The sequence below is a fragment of the Anolis sagrei genome, chromosome 1, assembly GCF_037176765.1.
Source record: "Anolis sagrei isolate rAnoSag1 chromosome 1, rAnoSag1.mat, whole genome shotgun sequence".
Classification (NCBI taxonomy): Eukaryota; Metazoa; Chordata; class Lepidosauria; order Squamata; family Dactyloidae; genus Anolis; species Anolis sagrei.
The window spans coordinates 68,653,971-68,675,719 of record NC_090021.1 but is presented as its reverse complement, the minus strand read 5'-3'; the positions used below and the strand labels follow the sequence as shown (position 1 = coordinate 68,675,719).

Here is a 21,749-nt window from a genome sequence, read left to right as displayed (position 1 = left end):
TGAGTGGAGCTTTTTAAAATTTTTGAGTAACAAACAGTACATGCCCTTCTAGATTGCTTTCTCTTCTTGTTCCTTTCCAGGTTCAGCCTAACTTGAATAGGGTTTAGTTCAATTAAGTTGGCCCTTGTTTCAATCCAATTCTTTTTGTTAGGCCCTGTTATTCCATACATGCTCATTAGTTATTGTGGTTACTTTAATGGTTTTGACTACTGTGATGATTTTATTGGTTTTATTGCCTAATTGGTTTTTAATGTGCTTTTAGGGGTTCTGAGTGCAATTTTATAGTGCAGGGAGAATGAAAATGCAGTAAATTTTATAGTGCAAGGCAGGGTAAATATGCAGTAAAATAAATAAAAAAGAGGAAGTGAGTCTCTACAGTTTAATGTCATATCTGAGTTGGCTAAGAAATAAGTAAAAGTGGTTTTAGCTAGAAAAACTCTGCAACCTTTTAATCCCGTTCTTCTTATGAAGGTCAAACACTACACATGATATGAGCTAAAAGCATATCTCCCCAATTTGACATTTTCTTGGACTACTAATTATTTCTACCATATTTTGTCAGGATATGATGTTTGTAGTCCAACACATCCTAAGGTCAATATGCTGGGGAAACCTTGGCGACAAGCACCTATAACATCTTAAGGTTGTTGACACATATTAAAGCAGAGACACTACTTTCTATAAGGACAGTAGTCCTCTCTAGGTATTCCAATGGAAAGCAATAAATCACATCTTGTAAGAAGTCTAGCAGAACAGGATAGATAAATCTCCTAATCTTTTTGCTTATCTTTAAAGCATGCCTTTTAAAAATTCACACAAATTTATAAACTTAGATACATACATATATACAAGATTTACAGATTTGTAATTGGACAATACACATTCCATATTACAATTAAAAATGGCATTTTTAAAAACACAAACAATTATTAAGGGGATTAAGGGCAGTCAAAGACTTGTGTTTACATCACTGGTGGAACAGATGAACTTAAACATAGGACTCCTTTGCACACTGAATGCAGTCAAAGGCTGGCTGACTGCACCGTCGCACCAAATATTCTTGTTTGCTTTTTTGGTAAGAACCAGACATGGTCCTAAGACGGTAGACTTGAGGAGTGAGGGGTATATTTGCCCGGGGATGTATTCCAATGACAAAATCAACAGCTGGCAGAGTGTCCTTAGGATTATTGATCACAGAAAGTCTGCTGCTTAAAAAGTCCTTATATACTTTATTTGTAACCTCTTTGTCAAACCTTGAATGTTGAGGCTCAGAATCTGGAAATGATTTGATAGGTCTTGTATCTTGAACTGCTAAACTGCCATAGGAAGGAAGTCTAGCAGCTGTGCAGTTTTTGGTTGCCTCTTCATAAGATGGGGGCTTTCCAGGATTTCGCCGATCCACAAATTGAAACACTTCCTCTGCTGACATGAAACGAGACCTGTGTTGATATTCCACAGGTACCACTGGTTTGCATTTATCAACGTAAGTTGCTTGGACTATCCGGCAGGAAAGATGCCTCTCCTTTTTGGACTCTGTCTTGAAACTGTCCCTTTGAGAGCCACCCAGGCTACAACTTTGCGTTTTTGTTACTAGTTTCCTGCGGGTTGTTGCCGAAAATGACACTGAATGTTTCTTTAGCTCTCCGATGTGTGTGCCACTTCCTTCTGAAATATTGGTAGACAAGGACTGTGGTTGAATCAGGGCATTATTCTTGAAGAGGGAAGGCGATGCTAGTGGTGAGCTGGAGAAGACTGAATTGTCTGAGACTGAGGTGAGGCTGTCTAGTGAACTGCTGGAGGATGTTCTGGGTAAGGAACCACTTGACAGTTCTGACTGCAAACTGGCTTTGATAGTAAGGTTTAGTGGTTTTTTGGTTCGATAGAGACCCGGAAGAGGAGGTTCCCCTATCATGTGCATTCTCAAATTTTGACATTTCAGTCCCAATTCCTCTTGCTGAATAACATTCTCCTCACTTTTGGTTAACTTCTGACCCCTCACACAGTTTTCCCGAGAACTTTTAGAAGAGAACATGTCTGGTTCGGAGTATCTTCTGTCCAGTTTGCTTATAGATAATTTAAAACGGGTCAGGGAGGAGACAGGGGAGGTTTGTTCTAGTACTCGTTGGGGATATAACTCTCTGCGGCTGGGTCTGCTAGCTGCCATGTTTGCTTTTGGTAGATTGTTAGGCTGGAGATCATTGGAGCTGCATTCTCCCTCAGGGTCTGTGCTGTCATATGCAGAATCATGTAACTGGCTTGCAGATGGCATTTCTGGAAAAGAGAAAATTGTACTGTTTAGGTTTGAAGCAGCTGGATGCACGCTTTAGAGGTAAGTTTATTTAATTATTATATATAAATAGCAAAGAATGAGACTTGTGATCTCTATGTGCAATCTACTTTTCAGAAATACTAGACACACATATTGACTTGTCTTAAGTGTCTAAAATATGGATACTACATAATCCTATAATTGACAGCCCCTGGTGGCGCAGTGGTTAAACCCTTGTGCTGGCAGGACTGAAGTCTGACAGATCAGAGGTTCAAATCCTGGGAGAGTGTGGATGAGCTCCCTCTGTCAGCTCCAGCTTCCCATGCAGGGACACGAGAAAAGCCTCCCACAGGGATGATAGAACATCAAAACATCCAGGCAACCCCTGGGCAAAGTCCTTGTAGACAGCCAATTCTCTCACACCAGAAGCAACTTGCAGTTTCTCAAGTTGCTCCGGACATGAAAAATTCTTCCACAATGTCCAGACTCCAGAACAAGAATGTTTTGATATTCCAAAAATGGGCAAATGCATGACTGCTAATATTAATATAGTTTGCTTCCTCCCACAAGACCATAGAATTCTAGAGGTTCTTCAACATGGAATCTAATCTGATAAGGAGTCAACTATAAGGAAGTTCTCAATGTTGTTATCTATATGCAACCATCTCTTGATGTATTTCTTGCATATCTAGGATTACTTTGTATGGTATTGGACATAAAAAAGTGTCTAATACAAAGTTACACCAGCAGTGAGGGATTTCCAAAGCATATATTCTGCTTCTGTATCACTTTGAGACAGCAGCTTCACTGGAGTGTTAATCTGTCTTTCATGTGAGTCTCTAAGAAATAGCTCTTTTAGAATTTGAAAGCAATCCAATGTTGTGGTTTGTCCGTTATCTTTAATCACTTCCTTTGCAGTTTGAACATGTCTAAATAAACTAGCAACAATGCAAGTTCAAATCATATCTTTTAGTGTAGCACTTTCAAAAAAACCATTGCACATTCTGAGAAAGATGAGCACTCTGAGAACAATCGGAGCAAATGCTAGAGAGACCCGACAACAAAATATTTTAAAATACCTGATTTGTCCAGGGAATCATCAACAGAATTACTGAACATCAAGCAGATTTCTTCTCCAAATATATCAGAACAATTGTTAATGAGGAACTCCACTAGGGTCTTTACCTGTTGAAATCAATCAAGGATACTGTTACTTGGGCATTTTTCTGGGGTCATTTTGCAATTAACACTGTCATTTCTGGGTTGCTATGTGTTTTCTGGACTGTATGGCCATGTTTCAGAAGCATTCTCTCCTGACATTTCACCAACATCTCTGGCAAACGCCCTCAAAGGTTGGAACCTCACAACCTCTGAGGATGCCTGCCATAGATGTGGGTGAAACTTCAGGACAGAATGCTTCTGGAACATGGCTATTCAGCCCCGAAAACTCACAGCAACCCAGTGATTCTGGCCATGAAAGCCTTTGACAACACACTGTCATTTCGGCAGATCTTTCTTATATATGGCTCATTCTTTGGTTAAGAAAACAACAGATGCATCAGTAGTGCTAACTATATTTTCAGCTACAACCCTATATGATTCAATGTAGTAATCCTGCATATGAAACTACACTACAGCTGGCAATTCAGTGAGCCATGGAGCACCTCTAGAGTCACTACAACCTGCCTCCCCATCCAAAAAAGAAAGATACCTCCCAAAAAGTAAGTTTTCCAAGCACTTGAAGCTATGCAATCATTTTGGAGTTATCTCCCAGGGATCATAGGACAACAGTGGATAGTGTTAGTACTCGGCAACAACAGAGGCAAAATTTTGTTGGACCACATCATTTTTGGCTTCTAATCCTTGGTTTCCCTTCCCCTCTGTCTCCACAATGCTTCTTCCATGCCCAGTGGGCTGATGCGGGAAGAAACAAATTATGCTAAAAGTTTGAATTCATCCTTTGAAGAGGGGTTTTGAAACCAGAACTTAAAGATGCTCTGCTCATTGAAATAATGAAGCTTTTAGGTTGAGGATGGCGGGGGGAGGGGGGAGGGATGACGACAGGAGATGGCAGAACCTCCAAATTCTGTCCACACCACCTCCCAACAAGCCACTATTATGCCTATACAACTTGTGATTGTGAGGAAGCATACAGTCAGCCAGTGAATTTGAAAGCAGTCTGACACATATTCATTGCCTGAGTCACTGGATGAGTTTCTACCGGTTGGGTAAGGCTACATAAAAGGGGAACCCTAAGCAAGCAGTTCACTCTGAGCTTCAGTCCACCCACACTCCCTATGTTAAGACATTTTAATTATTTATAATTGTTAAAACTTTATGAGGCATTTAGCATGGGCTATCAATCCAGACTTCAATGACCAGTGTAATCGGCATTGGTTTTCCAGGGGTCCCAGCCCATGGAGGTATTTCTCACCCCTTGGTGGTTATGAGGCTCGGCTGGGATGTCCCAGCAGGGCCTTTCAGTACATTCCTATTGGATCTGATACTGGATTGGACAAGCAGATAGATTAGTTAATGCCTGAATTTGGATCCATGTGCAAGGCCACCCTTATCTACAGCTATAACCAAGATTTCTTTATCCAATGTGTTTTTGGTCTGGTTTTTCTCTGTAATGGAATGGGCCACACAATTACAATTTCTAATAGGATGCACATGCCTGTCTTGTAGGTAAGAATCTGTTCCTGCACAGCTATAAAGCTGGTTTGTACCTCATCAGAATATTTGTCTTTCTAGCCTAGCCTGTATATTCTGACAGCATTCTTCATAGTACCAGGACTTGATCTATTAATTGGAAAAGGCCAGGGATTGTATCTAGACCAGTGGTTCTCAACCTGTGGGTCCCCAGATGTTTTTACCTACATCTCCCAGAAATCCCAGCCAGTTTACCAGCTGTTGGGATTTTTGGGAGTTGTAGGCAAAAACATCTGGGGACCCACAGGTTGAGAACCACTGGTCTAGATCCTCTATGAGTCCATTGTATTATCACTCCTCCTTGATCCTAGTACATCTCAAGCATTAATTGAAGCTACCCTGATTCAAAGAGCATTGCTCTCTAGAAATTTTAGATTAAAGATTTTTAAAAACTGGCAAAAGTCACTGAGACTAAAGATCAAACAACTGTCTTAGGAATGACTTTCTTGACTAGTGCATTGGTTCAGTTTTCAGGAATTAGCTCTTAGGATAAAACTCCAAATGTAAGGACAAAGCTGATGTGAGATAATTTTACAACAAGTCGCTTAGAAGAATAATATAGTTATAGGTAAAAAGAATTAGAGCAATCTTACCTTATCTGTCTGCTCTTTCTGGGCTGCAAGAGGCAGACTTCTGTCATAATCTGAAGTCAACATGGTTGGGCCAAAACAGATGGCTAGATTGCTAGAATCCATTTTGTTGATCTCTGAGCTTTTGCTTATGTGATGCAGCACACAAAGCAAATGTTTCAGCAAAAGAAGATTTGGTCTTGGTAGCTTGCTTACAACCCTATGGAAATAAAAAAACAAAACAAAAAATAAAGGTCATCCTCAGTAACTTCCACATCTTATTGAAGTGAAGCTTCAGTCACATGAAACTTCCTTTAAAATGTGGAAATTTATTTAAAGCAGTTAGACAAAAAAAAATCCCATTCAAAAGTCCCCAGATATCAGCTGAGTGAAATCAACAAACCAAAAGGTCCTGACCAGGTGTCAACTGACATGGTACTTTATCTTTGTTGTACCAACATCATAGCTACTTCTATGGAGGACCCAGGAAGAAGCCCTCTCTCTCTTCTTATGGGAAGCTACACTGGCTACTTTTCTGCTTTCCTTTAGCTGTTAGGCAAATATATTTTTGTTTAGATAAATGTTTGACTAAACACATTGCTTAAATAAGAAATTATTCTGTACTTTTATTTATATCACACTTGAAGTCCTTTAAATCAGCACTCTTATTAATAAGATAATTAATTTAAACTCTTTCCCCCTGTTAACATTGGGCTTTTGCTGTAGTCCCTGAACACACATCCCAATCCTGTATTTCTCTTCTCAGAAGTAAAACGCATGGCTTTCAGTAAAGGTCACTTCTAGGTAGGTGGGCAGAGGATCTCAGTCTCAAGAGCAATTTCTGTAGAACCTTCTGAAAAGTTTACATTTGGAGCAAGGGACGGGGAAATCAACTTCTAGTTTTGCTGTATGTCACAAAACAATACAATTTCTGAGATGGGTCAACTTACTCTTTTATTGCTTCAGTTTTTTCACGATGGCCCATTTTCTCCACTGCTGTCATCCAGTCATCATAAAGCTCAGTTAGCAGGAGTTTATGGGGAATGTTCCTGAGGAAATCCTGCAAGGAAATAAGCCTTTCTTTAACATTTAGGTGAAATATTTTGCTACCACATAGACAAAGTTATGTCTTTACAGTATAAACAAACAAGACCGGCAAGAGAGATTTTGCTGGTTCAGTTGAAGAGCAAGCTAGAACTCCTCCTTCATACACAAAAGCCAACTCTATTGCTGATTGCCTCTTCTTCAGCACTGGCAATTGAAGAGTATTCTATACCACACCCAAAGACAGTAAGCTAGCTTACAAAGCCCAGGGGTGAACTATATAGCATGTAATACCCTCCACCAACACCTTGCTGCTGTGTCTCCTGCTAACTCAGCTTCAGGCGACCAGCTCAGTGCCTACAGCGGGAAAACAAGGAAACATGCAAATACATACATATAAATGGACACCGACCTTGAAAACCACTGCTAACAAATGCACAGAGGCCTTCTCAAAGGCAACATTTCCTCCAGAGTTTAACTCTTCTTTCAGCTCTTTGCGTAACTTCTCATTTGCTGCCTTCCGAAATATTCCTTCAGTGTATGGACCTTGCAGGAAGAGTATTGTAAGGATATCCTATAGATATCAGAGAAGAAAAGAAATGATATTTGCCCGAAGGAACTGGGAAATTATTGTTTCCATTCGATGTTTGATGTTTTGTCTTAGAGTTATAACAGGCTGTGTTTTTTATTTAATTTTAGTTTTTAAATCATAATTCGTGTTTATATGTTGGGTTGCTTAAATTTTGTTAGTATGGATGTATTGTTGTTGTATTCAGGCATTGAATATTTGCCTTTTATGTTTGGAATCTGCTCTGAGTCCCTTTGGGGAGATAGAGCAGAATATAAAATTATTATTATTATTATTATTATTATTATTCAACACAATTCATTTTACTGACAGAATGATTGAAAACCAAACACAGTTTACTTTTTTAAAAGCACATGCCACCTTTTCAACACAGTGTTCAAAGTAATGTGCGACGCACCATTAAAATACAACAGAAACCAATAATAAACAGTTACAGTTCAAAAAAACCACAGGAAGCAAAACAGTACATAAAACAAGAAAGAAACTAATTTATGTCATCGGAGCTAAATTATGAACTAGACAGGTCAGATACCTGTCTAAAGAAGAACCTCACAGGTGGAACACCATCAGAGAGGGAATTGTTTACTTGCATCTTTTATTTAAAAAGCAGAAAAACAAAGTGCTCATCCTGGGTTATTTCCTCTCTCAAACATTATTTTCCTCAAGCATTGCATTCTTTATTGTCCTCCTATTTACCACTCCTAATGTTCTAGAAATAATTCCCAAAATCAAAACAATCAAAAAGGTATTGGGTTTTTTTCCCCATGTTTGAATTGGTTTGCTGGAATATATACAGCCCAAAACATTTGCCTCTTTTGTAAAAAGTTTAGCTTTGTGATGATTTTGATCAGCTGAATCAATGGGCATCATCTGTACAAAGTGAAAAGAGTCACCTAGTGCTTGCTTACCTGTATTGGTTTGGGCAGCATATCCTCCTCGTTGCAAACCATTGACAATGGCTGGTCAAACAGAGAAGGCTTCAAATCAGATTCTAATTGTCCCAAGGTCTCTGGTCCAGTGCTGATGCGTCTCATCAGAAATGGCCAAGATATTACTTTCTTTCTTTTTTTATTACTCTCTGTTCAAACAAAAGGGAATGAGAACAAGTATTTAATCAGTGAGCAGATCTACTGAGATACATTTTTACTGACACTAAATTATATGACATAGGGAACAGGCCATTTTTTTTCATCTATCTGAAAATTGGCCAGAAGTGATATTGCTTCTATTTTCAGCTGTTTGCAACAAGGTTTTGTGAGAGGGTTTTATTTGGGGAGGGGGGGGGGGTTATTGTTGAAAGATGTCCCTTGCATTTTATACCACTAGTGGCTTTTTGCCCATTGGAGAAATTCTTGGTGGATTTGGTGGATTTTAGATAGTGATGAGGATCTGTAAAAAAGCCCAAAAGGAGGTACAGACAACTTATGAGCTGCAATTTCCCCACCTAATATAGAGCAATATTAAAACCTCTTCAAAATAATGAGACAAACCGCTAGGATAGCTGGGGAAGATTCAGCATTGAAGTCCAAAATGTACATTTTCCAAGTTCTGCAAAGAACACTGAAGTAGAGTTGTCTTTTCACCAAAAGTGGGAGAAAAGCCCATAGGGCAGTGGTTGTCAACCTGTGGGTCCCCAGATGTTTTGGCCTATAACTCCCAGAAATCTCAGCTGTTAGGATTTCTGGGAGTTGAAGGCCAAAACCTCTGGGGACCCACAGGTTGACAACCACTGCCATAGGGAATAACAGTGCTAACTTGTGAATAGCCAAGTATAAGTTTGTGATGTTAAGCTTCTCTACTATGCTTTGTAACCAAATGGTTTTTCTGGATGACCCCTTTTAACATTGCAGGCACTTTTTCTTATTAACTATTGATAACCATAGAGAAAATAAACAGATCAACGAAACTTAATCTGCAGCAGTTTTCAAAAATATTACTGCATCATGATACAATTGTTGTGTCTGAAGAGGATAACATTGTTCCCTTGAAATATAGCTGAATTTAACAATGACCTACATCCTCAAAGTCAAAGGACATTTAACCAACTACCAAGTTTGCAAAATCTGTGTGTGTGTGTGTTTTTTTCTTTTTAATCTGTGTGTTTGTTTTGCTCTGTTAGAATACAATGGTATGGTTGCTGATGACACGATAAATAAATAAATCCTCAAAGTGAGAGGGGGAGATTCCTTAGGACGGGATCCATTTCCATTTAAGGGGCATGAAACTGGTGTAAATGTATACTGCAGGTACACTGCCTTCTACCCAATTGTTTTGCCCTAGAATGGCCTGCCAGACTTGTTAATAGAAAATAAAAATATAGTTTCATGAAAGATTGCCACTAGGGGGCAATCAAGAATGCAGTTGTTAAAATCTTTAGGAGTGTGCACGCACACCAGGCTGCTATCCAAACACACAGAAGCCGGGACAAGGGTTGGTACAAGCAGGGAGAGGCAGAGTATCTATCCACCTAGAAAAATTTCTCATGCCTGCTGTCTGAATCTACCAATATCAATAGATTTTATTTATTATTTATTTATTTACTTTATTTGTATACCTCACTCTCTCAGCCCGTAGGCGACTCAGTGCGGTTTACAACCAGGTCAATATACAAAGTGCACAACATTAGCATTAGCATTTAAAAACAGTAACTAGAGCAACTAAATCACATAACAATACATCAGTACATCAATATAACAACAATACATCCATATAACTAATCCATCACGTCTCATCAATAAAGTCATAATCCGATCTCCTCGTCCATTATTCCAAGTTCCAAGTTTCAAGTTCCAATCTAGATTGGAAAAGTTACTTTGTGAACTACAACTCCCAGAAACCTTCTGGTAGCTAACCAGGACAGTAGGTTTTGGACTAATTTAAGGAAAAGGTAAAAGTTTCCCCTTGACATTAAGTCTAGTTGTGTCTGACTCTGAGGGCTGGTGCTCATCTCCATTTCTAAGCCAAAGCGCTGGCATTGTCCATAGACACCTTCAAGGTCATGTGACCGGCATGACTCTCTCACACACCGTTACCTTCCCACTGAAATGGTATGTATTGATCTACTCACATTTACATGTTTTCAAACTGCTAGGTTGGCAGAAGCTGGGGCTAACAGCTCACCCCGCACCCCGGATTCGAACCGCCTACCTTTCAGTCAGCAAGTTCAGCAGCACAGTGGTTTAACCTGTTGTGCCACCGGGGGCTCCTTTGGACTAGCTAATGATTCTGAAATCTGTGGTTCACAAAGATAACTTTTCTAAGTTTCATATGCTGTTACATAACAAAGCTGAGTACAAACATCAGTGTTGTATCTGGCATACTTTTGATCTCTCTTGCATAATGAATTGCAGCCAAGAACCTAGTCTTCACTCTCACATTTATCAAAGGACAAAGTTGTCTTATGAAACCATACCAGATAGATGACACAGCCCATCTTCAGTGTCACAGGGCATGAACAAGTGGCATTTCTTGATATCAACCTGGAATAAACAATAATTAATTACAAGAAGCCACTTAAAATCAATTCACACAGAATCTCCATTCAACATACAGCTGTAATGAGCTTGCAATTTTCTTTTTCCTTTCAAATTAAAAATAAAAGGAGAAGGAAGGACACTTCTGTCATGCGGCAGATAAAAAGCTAATGGGATTTTGGGCTGCACAAATAGGAGTATAGTGTCTAGATCCAAGGAAGTCATACTACCCCTCTATTCTGTCTTGGTCAGACCACACCTGGAATGCTGTGTCCAATTCTGGGCATTGCAATTTAAGGGAGATGTTGACAAGCTGGAGTGTATACAGAGAAGGGTGACTAAAATGATCAAGAATCTGGAGAACAAGCCCTATGAGGAGTGGCTTAAAGAGCTGGGCATGTTTAGCCTGCAGAAGAGGAGGCTGAGAGGAGACATGATGACCATGTATAAATATGTGAGGGAAAGTCATAGGAAGGAGGGAGCAAGTTTGTTTTCTGCTGCCTTGGAGACTAGGACACGGAACAATGGCTTCAAACTACAAGAGAGGAGATTCCATTTGAACATTAGTAAGAACTTCCTGACTGTGAGAGCTGTTCAGCAGTGGAACTCTTTGCCCCGGAGTGTGGTGGAGGCTCCTTCTTTGGAGGCTTTTAAACAGAGGCTGGATGGCCATCTGTTGGGGGTGCTTTGAATGCAAATTTCCTGCTTCTTGGCAGGGAGTTGGGCTGGATGGCCCATGAGGTCTCTTCCAATTCTATGACTCTATGATTCTTCCAAGATAGCATGCACTCTCTTTGGCTGTGGTCTTGTAACTTCTGCAGGACAAAGCAGAAGTTGATACCAATGAGTTTGGAAGTTACATGCAATCTTTCTTTAGAAGAAATTGCTCATTGGTTTCTACTCAAAATACATTATCCTGCTTTTTTGAAGCGATCCATTCATCATCTATCTATGTATTGGATTCAGAGAAGCTTGATTAGAATAAATTTACTGAAATCATTGCTTTAATTCAGTCACAACTTATTCCAGTAGTTCTATTCTAAGCAGAAGCAGTCTAGAGCCAATTCCATGAAATGAGTTCTATGAGACTTTAAAGTTGTCAAACAGTGCTTCCTATACATATAAATGCTTTATGGCAAAAAATAAAACACTGTGTTTGATTTTTCTTTGTATTTTGCATTGCTATGTTTTATTCTTATGTTCTACTTATTTTATTGTGATGTTATTTTTGCTGTTCTGTATTTATTTTGTTGTAATGTATTACCGAGCTTGGCCTCATGTAAGCCACCTCGAGTCCCATCTGGAGAGATGGTGGTGGGGTATAAATAAATAAATAAATAAATATTAATAATAATAATTAAAAACCAAACATTTTTGTACTGTAGAAGTTTTTAAAATGCTCACAACGGTAACAGATGGGAAGATAGTAAAAAAATTCAGCGGAGTTCCTGCAACCTCTTTTGATGAGCTTAAGCAGATATCTGGATCCAAGCCATAGATCCAAGTAAGGCTGTGATTCTTCACATTACTGGAAACAGTACACTTAAATTAATGGATCTTTCAAGCAGGAGGTGTTTAAAATCTGAATATTGTTGTGATTCAGGTTGAATGCAGCCTTACAGCCTAGTTCTATAGCTCTGTGGCTGTGCTGAATGGGGGGATTTTGGGAGTTGTCCAAAACTACAAACTTTTCTAAGCTCTGGTCTGAACACGTTTGTTTTTGCACCAAGTGCCTTCATTTCATCAGATTCCACATTCGTAACCTTAACATACCACTCCCTTTCTCAACAGATTTCATTACAACCCGCTTATTAGATACTTGGCTACGGATTACAGCTCAAGACTTGCTGTGGAATTTTGACAAGCTTCTGGTTTTAAACTTGATTTTAACACATTCATGATTTAGTTGTGGTTTCAGAACTACCTGTGTACCCTGAGAAACTTAAGCCAAACATAACTTGAACTATATGGAAATTGTTTCTGATTTCACTGTCTGTAAATCAGAGCTAGGGTTTCATAATGCATACTACAATTCTGTGTATGTTTACTCAGAAGTAATGCAATTTTGATTTCAATGGGATTTATCTCCTAGTGAGTATATTTAGGAACAAAGAATCAACCATGTACTTGGAGTTTGCTTACCTCTGACTGGCATCCAATCAAAGTCTCCATATCACTCACATCTAAGGTTTTGGGCTGCAAAACAAAATATAACAAATGCAGTCCATAGTTAGAAGCCACGGCAGTTCTTTGTTATATTACAGTGTCCAGATACTAAGGAAGGGGAAAAAATAATACTCACTGCATTGCAACTGCTTAACACCTTCATCAGGAATTTAATTGATGCAACTTTTGTGATTTTTGCGCCTTTGATTTCTCTAGTTTGCCTGGTTAAGAATGATGAGACAAATGTTAACAAGATCTAACAAAAGCTTCAGTTTTCTTTGTGGCAAGTCAAGATGTATAAATACAAGATACTTAATTTGCGAGACAAAGGATTCTACATAGTCTTCATAGGGACCACCAAACGCAGCACCCAAACACAAATCAAGGAACATGAAAGGCACTGCAGACTAATTCAACCAGAGAAGTCAGCCATAGCAGAGCACCTGATGAACCAACCTGGACACAGCATATTATCTGAGAACACAGAAGTGCTGGACCACTCTAACAACTACCCTGTCAGGCTACACAGAGAGCCATTGAAATCCACAAGCATGTGGACAATTTCAACAAAAAGGGAGAAACCATGAAAATTAACAAAATCTGGCCGCCAAACCTTAACAGTAAATAAAGAACAACATTGAAATCATAACAGTAAATAAAGAACAACACTGAAAAACAGAGGTATTTCAGACAGGAAACAATCAGGGACAGTTAATCACCTCCCAACAAAGGATTCCCCAAGGCAGTAAGAAGCCAGATCTTGAAACTGCTAGGCCATTAAATGCTAATCAAGCTGGCCAATTGAAACATTCATGCCTACCTCAAACAGACAACAGTTCTTTCTCCCACCCTGGATATTCCACAGATATATAAACCCCATTTGCGTAGTTTCTAACAGACCTCACAACCTCTGATGATGCCAGGCAAAATGCTTCAGGAACATGGCCATACAGTTTGGAAAACTCACAACAACCCAGTGATTCCAGCCATGAAAGCCATTGACAATACAAAAGATTCACTTTTTAAAGTCCCCACACAGACTAATTGTCTCTGGTTTTTAAAACAGCACAACACTATTCAGAGGGGACAAAAGTTGGCACAACACAGTATGTAGCATAAACAGCAATTTCTGTCTTCAAGTCTTTGAGGGAAATATAATTTCCAAGCCTTAAATATGCACTAAAAGATATCCCAAGCACAAGTGCTTTCTTTACAGCATTGCATAAACATAATCAATCATCCCAGTTAAAAGAATAGTGACTGCAAAATGTTGGAAACCTACAATGAAAATAAGCTATGAATACATGCTACGAATGTACAAATGTTCCTGACATTATAAAAATAAATAAAATAAATCAAACCCTATAGACACCTTCAAGGTCATAGCAAATAGTCTCCACATGCTGTACAGGACAGTTACATTGAGCAGTGGATGCTTTGTCATAAAAAACCCTTACTAGTACAGTCTATAGCAGCTACTAAACTTTCACACAATCTCATGTTACAAACTTACCAGTGAATGGTATCCAGCCAAAGTTCTTTCAAACTGAGTGAGCTGGAGAGAAAAGGAGAACCAGCATGACTGCCCACTGCCTGCAACTCATTTGCCAGAGAGAGTTTGAGGAACCCTTCAGCCCAGCGTGCGCTGCATGCTAAATGAGCGGTGGCAGTGGAAAGACGCAGGTGGAAATTCACAATGCAATAGGAACAGGAAGACACATCATAGTCTGAATGCAGAACTCACTGGCAGATACTTTAGTGCACCCGTTTCCTCTTTCCTTTTAGGGCAGCTGAGCTCTCTGTTTGGTTTCCCTCCTACTTTTTGAAAAATAAAAAAAGCCCAGTGTTGTCACAGACAAAAGGAAAATGGAACAGATGAGATGTCATATAGGTAAAAGTTCCACCTGAGAAGTGGGATGTGTGAAAAACATATTGCCTTGTAGGTTGTGTAAAGGCAGCCAAAAGGGCAATCTGGGGTTCCAAACACCAATCTCTTTACCAGCAGAGTTTGCCTTTGTGCGTGACAAGTGTCTCCAAGACGTCACACCTCACCTTAAATAAACCACATGGACAAGAGATCAAGGTCCATGAAAAAAGGTCAATATCTTCACTTTTAAAAAGCAACTGGGGGAAGAAATAGGCATGTGGGAGGATAGATGGGCTGGGGACATTTAAGAAGCAGAGTATTATTTATGATTATAGGAGGCCCCAGTGGTGCAATGGGTTAAACCCTTGTGCCAGCAGCACTGAAGACTGACAGTTTGGAGGTTTGAATCCGGGGAGAGTGTGGATGAGCTCCCTCTGTCAGCTCCAGCTCCCCATGAAGGGACATGAGAGAAACCTTCCACAAGGATGGTAAAACATCAAAACATCTGGGTGTCCCCTGGGCAGCATCCTTGCAGACAGCCAATTCTATTATACCAGATGTGACTTGCAGTTTCTCAAGTCACTCCTGACATGAAAAAAATGGTCTGCTTTGAGTCTAGTGATTTGAATGTTGTCTAGAATTCATAGAAAGGTTTGGAATGAATTACAGCACAGTTGATTTGCGGATGCTTAAAGGGCTCATGAAATGATTTCTCCTGATATAAACACAGAATACTCAGATTTACTCGTATCTGAGACTGTTTAATACGCATTTGTGTTGTTGTGAACCTTCTTTGCAACTAAAGGCAGCCATAGAGTGTGCCTACTACAGAGTTTTCTGGGGCTGAGAGAGTGTGATTTGCCCAGGGTCACCCAGTCAGTTTCATGTATGAGCAGTCTCCAAAGTTGTGCTTAAACATTCAAATCACTACACCACCCTGATTCTTGCATAAACTGTATGTTAAAAAAACTCCAAAATAGATAACTTTTTAAAAGTAATATTTGGAAAGCAACAGTGAAGCACATGCAGAGGATTCCTTTTTTCAAAAGGCAAGTGCCGGTATCACAAACTTGATCTCCTGAGATATTCATATTATAAATTGGATCACTAAGGAAATCGAATTGCCAGGTGACTTTTAAAGAAATAAGACAGAGTGTTTGTTAAATCCTGTCTAATCCTGCAAAATGGCACAGAAAACGGCAAAACTAGAATATAGCAGCTGCTACAAGATATGGTGGCAGGCAGACAGCAGCAGATGGAAGAGGAACAATGGTCACTAGGCTGGGAAGAGGCTTTTGGAGAAGCAAAGGGGTTTATTGTAGCTGGCTGAGTGAGCATGCTCTCGGGAAAGCAGCAGGAGCTGCCAAAACCATTTTCACACCTCATGGGAGCAGATGCTGGTGAGCAAAAAGTGACTCAATCTGTAGACTTCAATAAAGTTACTGAGAAGCACAGCGAGCAGCACTGCATTCATAGAGAACCAACAAAATGCAAAGGATCAGATGGTAAACTAGCCTTCTCTGTATCAGCTCCCTCCAGCTGTGCTGGATGGCAACATGTGGCTCAAACTACTTGGCCAGCCGGTTTCATTCTCTGAATATTTCAAGATAAAATCAATTTCTCAAAAACCATTCCATGGTATTTGGTGAGAAAATAAAGCTTCCAATTTCCCATTAGAGTTTGTTGTCAAACAGAAAAGTTAACATTTTATTTAGAAGAGCATTGACCAACTGTTTCTTGAATTTGGGGGGATCTGGATCAAGGTTGCCTCCTAAATGCTGGTTTTGTAGTAAAGGCGGTAATGTTGTGTTGCAAGTTAGTTGGATTTCATTCTCATTTAAATCAATGGGATGACTCACAAATGTGAAGTTCCCCAAAAGGTTGCTGTCCCAAGCACACTTACCCACTGAATACAGTAGGATTTCCTTCTGAAAAATCATTGATGGCATTTACTGTTAAATTAGATTGATCACATTTCTGTATGTGGGATCACTGGGGTGCTTTACATTATATACTATTAGTAAATTAAACTATACATTTCAGCATCTTGTGAGGATTTGTACCTGTGGTTTTGGTATGTTCCAGTGCTTTGCATTATCTTCCACTCTGATATGAGCAACTGCACCATGCACAGTTCCCTTCAGCAAACTCTTTTCCCCACTGACCTCCCTCCCATATACATTTAGAGGTGTGCTAGGTCGTAGGCTGCATTATGGCCAAAATGCTTTTGCAACATTCCCTATGCACAATGGCACCTGAATTTGATTTCTGCACACTAAACACCATAACATAATAAAACGGTGAGCTGCAAATCCAATAAAGGCAAGCAAAGAAACGGCAGTGACAAAGAATGGATAAGGAGTCAAACTGGTAGACATTAATTATTATAGTTTTAATTGGTTTTTATATGGATTTTTATTATGTGATATTAAATGTTTTTAATTGATATGTATGTATGTATGTTTATGGCATCTAATTGTTGCCAATCTGTATGCCGCCCTGAGTTGTCTTCAGGCTGAAAAGAGCTGGATAAAAATGCTGTAAATAAATAAAATAAGTAAATAAGTTCATTTGAATTTCCTTATGCCATGGAAGAACATATAAAAACCGAGGTGTTAAATAAGTGGGGGCACTCATAAATGTAGTTCTCACCAATGCATCCACAAAGAGAGTCCAGACAATGGAGATATTGGTGTTGATCCATAGTTACATACCTCAAAGCCTTGCAAAGGACAGCCCACATTATATCCTTCACAATCTACGGTTGAAGATTGGGAACTCTCCCACCCATATTTTTGGCCCCAGATCACTTCCTGTCACTTCTGAAAGTTAATTCCATTAGTATGTGGGACACCACATACCCAACTGGACAGAAAATGTGGTGAAATTACCAACTATACTCTTTAAAGAGCAACCTTAACTGGGGCTAAGAAGTGTGTGTGTGTGTGTGTGTGTGTGTGACTGGGAGGAGCAAGATCAGAAGGATAGGAAAGTCCATAATTGGTTGGATGTAGGCTCTGGAAGCTACATTATACACTCACATACCTCCAGCTCACCACAGTATATTGTTGCTGGGAAAACCCATTTTCATTCAGTGCTGTGAATATTACAGCAAAGCCCAGAAGGAAACTTGACATTTTGTGAATGCTGATGTGCTTTCGGCATCTCAATAACTGATTCTAAAGTCACAACACTCTGTGATGCTTGGTTATACTGCAACCGTGGATGAGGGATGTACAGTTGTACTACACATTCAGTTGCTGCATGAAGGTGGGCTATTAAATCTAGAAAAGAGGGACTTTGGCTTAGATCATGTCTACACTGGCTGACAAGTCTGAGGTCAGTCCAGAGTAGAAATGCTTTTGACTGGCCTTGAAGGTGACCACATGCAGCTTCCTGAAACCATTGTAGTGTTGGGTTGTCATCTATAAGGAAAGACAGGCCTACACTGCCTTGGCCTCTCCAATAATCACCTCACTGTTTGAGGCACTCAAACACCACAGAGCTTCATGTGAGTTCCTGGCCATTATGAGCATCCAATGCCGAAATCAGCAAAGGTGCCTGCCTGACCTAGAAGTATGTTGGAGCCAGTCTCCCCACCCTTTTCCTGGTTTTGTGGACATACATGCTGCTATTGGTGCAGGGTGCTCACAATGACCAGGAGTTGACAGAGCTCTGCAGCCATCGAGGCGCAGTGATGGCAATGACACAGACACAATAGTTCTCCTTTTTCCTGTGCTGATGAGTGCAGGGATAAGACGATTGTGCCAATGCCTCATATAGACAGAAGACCTGTCTGAATTGGATCTAGTTCTGCTATCCACACTGCCTCAGAGCTGGGCATTTACTCTGGAGTTTCAAGCAAACTCTTGAGTAGCCCCCAATGTTTCCTTTGCCCCACTTTAACCATCATGGTTCAGTGCTGTGGAGTCAGTGGAATTACAGTTTCTGTCAAAGAGTGTTGGTGCATCAACAAAAACCAACACTCAGAATTTCATAGCACTTTTTTTTGTCATGCCAGGAGCGACTTGAGAAACTGCAAGTCACTTCTGGTGTGAGAGAATTGGCCATCTGCAAGGATGTTGCCCAGGGGATGCCTGGATGTTTTTTTTGATGTTTTACCATCCTTGTGAGAGGCTTCTCTCATGTCCCCACATGGGGAGCTGGAGCTGATAGAGGGAGCTCACCCGCTCTCTCCCCGGATTCGAACCTGTAACCTGTTGGTCTTCAGTCCTGCCGGCACAGGGGTTTAACCCACTGTGCCACCGGGGATTAAAGGGGGTTTAACTACCATGGTAGTTAAAGGGGTGTCAAGGTGAATTAATTCTATAATGTAGATACACCTCTAATGCAGAGCTGAACTGTAGATGCGGCTAAGTGAAGATTCCTCTCTTGAAAGAGCTTTCCATGGAAATCTGTCCACAATCTCTCTCAGGTGAGAATAATTTTAAACATTATTAACTGGTTTAATCTTGAATTTTTATCTCAGATTTTATTTTGTAAACTGTTATTTTGTATGACTATGAAATGGAGGGCATAAAGGCAATCAATTCATGTGCTTCCAGTTCATTGTTCTTGTTTCAGCAGTATTTCTAAAGAATCCCAATGCAAAATGTCAGTCTTAAAAATGCTGTGAATAAAGGAAAACTTAGCAATATACACTGTGTGACTGTAGAAAAAAACACCCTGTTCCTTACTATGGACAGCTAAGCCAGTAACAGCTGCGAAAACCAAAAAATAAGGAAGATTGCTGACATCCTTCCCCCCTCCCCTCCTCACAAGGCATCTGTTTGACTTCTTTTGTGAAACCTCAAATGGGAAAATCCCAGCCATGGCCAATATTTGCTAGTTTCAATAGAGCTTTTACCAACTCTTGAGGCACCCCAATAACCGTTACCGGCAGGGGTTGCATGGGAGAGCAAACGGCTACAAATCTGTGTTTGTGTCAATGTTATGCTAATGAGAAAACAACAAAGGTTTAGCATAGTCCAACAGACAAAAGGATGCTGCTTTGGCATTGACATTTCGAACCCCGTTTATAGTGCAGTAAAACAAGGAGGGTTCTGGACCAATGCTTCTGAATGTTCATATATAGTATGTATTCCAGCTTTGTCAGAGTAAAAAAAACCAGAGGTCTCCAGGGAAACAACAAAAACATTGACCAAACAAGAGAGCAGTTGCGTAAGCACACAGAGAGCACAGGTTTCGTTTTCTTTCCTTCTGTATTTTTCCTAATGGTTTTGGCTGCTTAGCGTGACAACAGCTTTAAAGTATCAGCTCTATTATTTTCATGATGCTTTGTGTGGTCTCCTGGTCTTTCTGGTGGGATCGGTGCTGCAGGCATTTTCATATTATGTGATTATGTCCTTGTGGTCAGCAGATATTGCATAATGTCCTCTTTGTTTATTGCAGATTAATGCTGTGCTCCATATAGAGCAGTGGTTCCCAACCTTTTTTTGACCAGGGACCACTTTGACCAGGGACCACCCTCCAACATTAGTACCAAAAAGGTTGCAAATCAGATTTGGTTTGGGGTACTGATTCAGAAAATTGCATTGGATAGACCACATCAGCTCTAGTTTCTGATATAGAACATACACCATGTGCAGCGACAGGGAAGGAGTGGCAGGTGGTGCGAAAGGAGAGGAAGTAAAATAAAATAAAAAGGAAGGAAGCCCACAGACCAGATTTTCATCCTCACAGCCCAGTGGTGGTCCGTGGCCCACAGGTTAAGAACCACTGATATAGACACTGAGATTTCAGATCCAATACCTGAGGTTAAGGTATAAGGTTGTTATACCACCCAGATAGCTGGGTTTTATCTGGCTTCTTGGCACCCAGTTCTTGTTTGAACTTTCATTTTTTCATTAACTCTTATAGAAACTGAGATATGGGGGGAGGGGTGTGGGAATTCCATCAAATTGTTCTGCAAGGAGAAAGTCCACCCAGGAATTTCAGGTGAACGGGAAGTAAGTGTGAGTAGTGAGAAAAACAGAGTACAAGATGCAAGAAAGAATTGAATTGAGAGGGTGCAAGGTGAGATGAGGGTTGGATAAGAGCGAGAGAGAGCAGAGTGAGATATATCAAAGCATAAGATAAGACAAGGAGAGGGATAGTATGAGCAAGACTGTGCAAGAATAAGGACAGAGGAGCATTGTGTGGGGATAAGTGGACTTAAATCTGGTTGCTGTCTCCTGTAGAATTGTGAGGTTTGTAGTTTAGGGAGGAGCCTTTAATAGCCTCACTAAACTACAAACCCCATAATTCTGCAGGAGACAGAAACCAGATTTAGAGTGGATTCATTGTCTAGTGTGATGAAGTATAGGTGAGGCAAAGGAATGAGTAGGAAGGGAGTGAAGGAAGGGAAAGGATGAAAGGGAGGCTGATGATGCATTTATACTATAGAATCAATGCCGTTTGACATCGCTTTCAATGCCATGGCTCAGTGCAATGGAAACATGTGGCCTGTAGACTATTCTGCCTCACCAAATGACAACTCCCAGAATCCCATAACACTGAGTGATGGCAGTTGAAGTGGGATACACTGCATTGATTCTACAGTGTAGATACACCCTGCTCATTTTCATCAGCATTGTGGTTGCCTTCAAAGAGTCACTGAATCCATGGGAATAACAACCCAACATCACTTGTGGTTCTGAAGTTGAAGAAAAGTTAAAGGACATTTTAAAGTCAGTCATCACATCCACAAGCATTATATCTACATTCAACACCCACTATCATGACTAAACAAAATAAACTGCAGCCTTCCAGATGTTACAACTTTCCTCAGCTTCCATCTAGTCATGATGTCTAATGATGAAGAAAACAGGAGTTATACTCCAGCATCTGAAGGGCCACCTAGAGTCATCATGTCACTGTCATAGCCCTTTCCAAGGCCATAGCCTGGGTAGTGCAAAGTGAAGTGTGTATGTCAGATAGATATCTGGCTATGTTTCATAGCCAGGTGCAGACTAAAGACAACAAACACCAAGATCCTCTGGGGTCATCTGAAGGTTTCAGCAGATGATATCATTGGTCTGTCTGGCTATGGGAACACATC

At 40.2% G+C, this 21,749-nt stretch overlaps 1 protein-coding gene across 1 annotated transcript in view; it reads right to left on the bottom strand.

The window, feature by feature from the left end:
• Positions 1-365: 365 nt before the first annotated feature.
• TAGAP (T cell activation RhoGTPase activating protein) overlaps positions 366-21,749 on the bottom strand; it is a 58,663-nt gene continuing 37,279 nt past the window's right edge. The window contains exons 5-14 of the mRNA XM_067465829.1: positions 14,336-14,377; positions 12,959-13,043; positions 12,799-12,852; positions 10,596-10,662; positions 8,092-8,261; positions 7,007-7,168; positions 6,501-6,610; positions 5,575-5,770; positions 3,349-3,454; positions 366-2,271 (exon numbers count right to left, since the gene is read on the bottom strand). Coding sequence (XP_067321930.1) covers positions 989-2,271; positions 3,349-3,454; positions 5,575-5,770; positions 6,501-6,610; positions 7,007-7,168; positions 8,092-8,261; positions 10,596-10,662; positions 12,799-12,852; positions 12,959-13,043; positions 14,336-14,377 — 2,275 coding nt within the window. The 3' untranslated portion in view covers positions 366-988. The remainder of the gene's footprint in view (positions 2,272-3,348; positions 3,455-5,574; positions 5,771-6,500; positions 6,611-7,006; positions 7,169-8,091; positions 8,262-10,595; positions 10,663-12,798; positions 12,853-12,958; positions 13,044-14,335; positions 14,378-21,749) is intronic.